Consider the following 5255-nt stretch of genomic DNA (forward strand, 5'->3'; position numbering starts at 1 on the left):
TTTTAACTCCTTTGAATGGCAGCCTGTCTGCATTACATTAATTGGCACCCCATGAGAGCAAGGGAGGAACATAGCTTAGCAGCAGTGGCCCTGTATTTCCTCTCCCTGAGTAGTGTCCCAGCACTCCAGCATTGAGGCAGAATGTATACCCACAGGGGACATCATTTGGGATATTAATAAATTAACTAACAAATTAATCATAAATTATTTTAATTAATTAATACAAATAATGATGAACCAAAAATGAGAAAATGACACCAAATAAAATTTTGTAAAGATGATTGAGGCCTTTAAGTAAGAAATGAATAAATCCTTTAGGGAAATATAGGAAAATACAATCAGACAAGAAGTCTTTAAAGAGGAACCAAACAAATCCCTTAAAGAATAAAGGAAAATTTAACTAAACAGGTAAAGAAAATGAATAAAATTTTTCAAGACCTGAAAATGAAAGTAGAAACAATAAAAATAAACACAAACCAAGAGAATCCTGCAGATGGAAAATGAAGGAAAGAGAACAAGTACAAGAATCATCATCAGAATATAGGAGATGGAAGAGAGAATCTTAGACATTGAAGATATGATAGAAGAAATTGATATATTAGTCAAAGAAAATGCTAAAGCTAAAACGTTTCTAACACAAAACAACCAGAAAATCTTGGATATGATGAAAAGTCCTAACCTAAGAATAAGAGGAACAGAAGGGGAACAGTCACAGCTCCAAAGATCAGAAAATATTTTCAACAAAATTGTAATTTCCTCAACCTAAAGAAAGGGATGACTATAAACATGTAAGAAGCTTATAGAACAGTAATTAGAATAGACCAGAAAACAAAATCCTCACACCACCTAATAAACAAAACTTTAAATGTACAGAACAATGAAAGAGTATTAAAAGTTGTGAGAGGAAAAGGCCAAGGAAGCTGAAAGTCCTAGTAGCGGGGAATATAGAGACTTGTGTCCACCTCCTATAGCCAGGGAGGACTTCCAGGGAAGAAATAAAAAATCCACAAAAACTTCAACCCCAACTTTGAACTGTGTCCAACATGTGCAAACATGAAGATGGGCCAGAAATTGAGGGAATGGCCAACCAATGACTACCCCAATTTTAGAGCCATCCCATGTGAGATAGCCAACCGCAGACACTATTAGTGATCCTCTGCTATGCTTGCAGACAGGAACCTAGCATGTCTTCTGAGAGACTTCATTCCACAGAGAATGGAACTAGATCCAAATACCACAATCAAACATCAGGTTGAGCTCTGGAAGTCTCATTGAAGAGTGGGGGATAGAACTAAGTAAGTCAGAGAGTCAAGGACACCACGAGAAACTCTACAGAGTCAAATATCCTAGGCCCATGGAGGCTCACAGAGACTGTAGTACCAACCAAAGGGCATGCAGGGGCTGGACCTAGACCCCCTACAGATTTATAGAGGATGTAGAGCTTGGTCTTCATGTGGGTTCCATATCAAAAATGCAGGGGCTTTTTCTTATTCTGTTGCCCATCAGTGCATCCCCTTCCAGTATCTGGACTGTCTGGTTGGACCTCACAGAATAGAATGTGCTTTGTACTGCTGGGAATATGTCTCAGGGTGGTACTGAATGTGGGAGAAGGAGAAGGAGTAATAAGTGGAGAGATTTGTAGGGAGGGACTGGAAAGAGAAGAAGGAGGGGGCTGATATCAGGATATAAAATGAATAAAAATAAATTAATTATTGAAAAACAAAAAATATTACAGTCATTTTAACTGTTAATATTATAAAACAAATAGGTTATGCTTCTATATATTCCATGGTACAGAAAGCACTGATTAAGATACAAGGAAAACATGTATTACATTAATACATTAAAATATGATCTGAGTATTTGTCTGCAGAAACCCTGGAGAAAAAAATCCAATTGGACTAAGTGCTTCAAGGTTTCAAAAATGACATAAACAGTCTTCCTTTCATATGCTCTAAGAGATAAAACCAGAATTTCCCTTTTTGTTGCTTTCTGCTTTATATACTATGATCCCAGTATCTAATGTTTTATAACCTAGAAAATTCAGTGTTTTATGATCACTTTATAGGTTTCAAATTAAAGGATCTTTAATTGGTGGGCAAAATCTCTGGACATTTTAAATGTCATGAAATTCTCCTATTCTCGTGATATCATCTTCTCGTGACTCTTCTTCTTCTCACGATATCCTCTTCCTCTCGCGATATCCTCTTCCTCTAGCGAGATCCTCTTCCTCTCGCGAGATCCTCCTGTTTGCAGGGGCATTGTGACTCTCACAGTGAGCCCTTTGTCTGAAAGGGTGGGGCTCCCACTCCCTTAGCAACAGTTCAGTGGGTGGTAGTATTAACAGGGGAACTCTGGGTGGATAAGCCCACTTAACCATGCAGGATCCCAGTGGGGACAAAGTTTGTAGAGCAGGTGGTGAAGAAGAAGGGGAGGATGGACAGCACACATCCAGAGTTCATGATACTGAAGCAAGCTCACGACATACTGAAACAAGCTCACTTCGTACTGAAGCAAGTTCACGTCTAAGCTCACATCGTACTGAAGCAAGTTCACGTCGTACTGAAGTAAGCTCACATCGTCCCGAAGCAACCACACACCGTTCTGGAGCACTGAATGACCATGATAACTCTCCACATGTGAATAATGCACAAGATTTTGGTAGCCAGGCTGCCCCCCCAGCCAACTTCGACTCAAGGAACCCTGTAGAGGCAAGAGTGGTGGTCGAAGAAGCAGCCATAGCTCCTCAGGGTGAGCAGGCACCAATTATCCCTGGACCGAGTGGAGATGCGGCAACAACAGCTGGAAGTCGACTCTTGGAATTGTATCTTTTATGAGGAGCACATTAGCAGGGGTACAGTAACATAGTAAGAACAGAACTCCAAGAATGCTTTGAGAGGGGACTTATTGTGGGGAGGTTTATGGCTTACTAGAGAGGAGACAGGTCATACTGTAGGCAGTCAATCCTGAGGCAGAATGCCGAGGCAGAATAAGGAACCAAGTATATCTGTGAAGGCTATAGAGTATGGAACACCAGAACCACTGAGGAAATAGTTATGGGTTTCTTTGGGTGCGAGTTACAGGTATGCTAAAGTATACCTCAGAGGTGTCATCAAACCCAATGCACAAAGAGATTCAATAGTGAAAACCTTAACTATAACTCCCTTCAGTTCTGTAACAGTGCCGTTCCGGACCGCTGTGGAGGCAAACATTGCATGCAGAACCCTGGCCTCAAATGTCCAGCACCAGCAAGTGATGGTTCAGCAGGAGTTCACTGTGAATGACACTATTCTCACTGTGTCAGTTCTCCGAGAGTTTGGAATGAGGGTGGTCTTTGACTGGGAGGCAGTGTGTATTCTAGGTGTTGTAATGGAGTCTCAGGTTAACTAGAAGTAAGCAGAAGATGTAGTATGAGGAACTACCCACATTCAACATTTTTCTCCTGATGGTGTCTCTTTTTTACTTTTAGTAGGTGGACCACTGAAGATCCTGTTCTCTTCCGAACATCCATCAATGCCTTCCTTGACCATCTTTCCCTTGTGATGAGGACCATCCCACGCCCAGTGTTTATGGCTGTTGTCAAACAAGGAAGAGGAAGAAATAATGAACTCTAGTATGTTACCACCCACAACACAAGGCGAAGGCATTTCATGATTTGAGAAACTGTCCCTTTGCCTTCGTATTCACTGTTTTGATTCTATCACACTGTATCTATCAGGCAGTGTTACTGGAGGAGTGAATATTGAAAGTCAAATAATGAAAATAACATTGAGTGACTGTTTTTATTTTAAATTAAGGCAGAAATCTCCTGGTTTATCAATTGTGTCCTTTGGTTGAAGGGGGAGTTTCTGATTGCTGATTTCTTATCCTACAAGGCAATTACCAATTAGGAATGGGAAAAATGAGCATTTAATATTTTACTAGGATTGTGAAGTATACATACACAACTATTAAATAAATGGGAGAGATAAGTACTTTTCCTAAGATTTTTAGGATAATTCTAGAACATAGTGTATTTGGATATCTAAGTAGAGCTTCTAGTCATTAGGAGACTTGAGAATAGGTAGTTATTTCTGATGGAAATGTGGTTCTTCATTTCACTAATTTTACTCTGTATGACTGATTTCTGAACTATATATGTATAGGCTGGTTACTTGGAATTAAGATGTATTTAAATTACATCACAAAATGAAATATGGTAAGCATTCTCTCTGAGGTTTAGAAGTTATTTTCACCAATGAATATGTCAACAAAGTCCACAACAGTATAACAATTGAAAGGTGTCATTATCATGACAATTTTAGAAGAATTACAAGAACACACATGTGGTTACTTAATAATAGGTATAAAATCTTTGTGATTTTCAAAGCATTTGGTCAGAAATTCCAAACATGAACATTTTTAAGCAGAATGTATGACATTTATTATTGTGCTGCTTTTTCTCAACTGACTTGCAGTTCTGTCATCCCCAGCTATTTAAATTTAGATTGTATATTGTCAACCTGGAATTTACTGATCTTTAGAAAACAGAGCACATATATAATTGTAGTCCACATACAATGACAAAGCATTACAATTTATCTGAAGAATCACTACTATGGAATAATTTGTTTAATACAAGTATTTTTAAATGGCTGTTATAAGGATTGCATGATTCTATTCTGACTTAGTGTTTTATAAGAAAACCACTAACTCTAAATTATATCCCACAGATCATTTGGGGAAATCACTGTTTGAACATCTCTATTGTAGCATCTGGTCTGCTGCCTGTCTGCCTCTCTTCATAGTAGTTTCAATTAGGGAATCTGGCTTATTCCTTAAATATTCCCACAGGACATGATCTAATTCTAAACTCCAGTCTTCATTAGTGTATCATAGTCTCAACCATTAATCTCCTGCCTAATTTAATTTTCTTTGTCTCCTCTTCTGGTATAACCTCTATAAAACTAATTTGAAAAGGTATTATACTAGAGTTACTCTACAAAACTAATTTCAAAAAAAATTATATTAGAGATATTTTGCTTGATACAAATAACACCTATGGTTTCTGACAATAAAACTGATAACTGAACTTATAACTCTTTTTCCAAACTCATAAACATTCAACTTCTGGCCATTAGACCACTGTTTCTAGACCCAATTCTTACATTTTATCCACTTCTACTGGAAAATTTGTTTATCTTTTTGGTTGAAGCCATATCTGGTTGAAGCTTTCCCACAGATATTGCCATTTAACGTAGGCAACTTGATCAGTT

The 5255-nt window shown here is 38.1% G+C and overlaps 1 protein-coding gene across 1 annotated transcript; it reads left to right on the forward strand.

Moving 5' to 3' along the window:
* Nucleotides 1-2378: 2378 nt before the first annotated feature.
* On the forward strand, nucleotides 2379-3614 carry LOC127674714 (uncharacterized). The gene is made up of 3 exons (XM_052170357.1): nucleotides 2379-2824; nucleotides 3171-3299; nucleotides 3470-3614. The coding sequence occupies exons 1-3, from the start codon at nucleotides 2379-2381 to the stop codon at nucleotides 3612-3614; spliced, it is 720 nt and encodes a 239-aa protein (XP_052026317.1).
* The last annotated feature ends 1641 nt before the right edge of the window (nucleotides 3615-5255 follow it).

This window comes from Apodemus sylvaticus, chromosome X (assembly GCF_947179515.1).
Source record: "Apodemus sylvaticus chromosome X, mApoSyl1.1, whole genome shotgun sequence".
Lineage (NCBI taxonomy): Eukaryota > Metazoa > Chordata > Mammalia > Rodentia > Muridae > Apodemus > Apodemus sylvaticus.

Excerpts from the sequence above, each read along its gene's own strand:
- LOC127674714 (XM_052170357.1), top strand. The coding sequence starts at position 2,379 with ATGCAGGATCCCAGTGGGGACAAAGTTTGTAGAGCAGGTGGTGAAGAA. Across the intron at positions 2,825-3,170 it reads GGAAGTCGACTCTTGGAATT|TTCTGTAACAGTGCCGTTCC; the intron begins GTATCTTTTATG and ends AACTCCCTTCAG. Across the intron at positions 3,300-3,469 it reads AATGACACTATTCTCACTGT|TAGGTGGACCACTGAAGATC; the intron begins GTCAGTTCTCCG and ends TTTTACTTTTAG.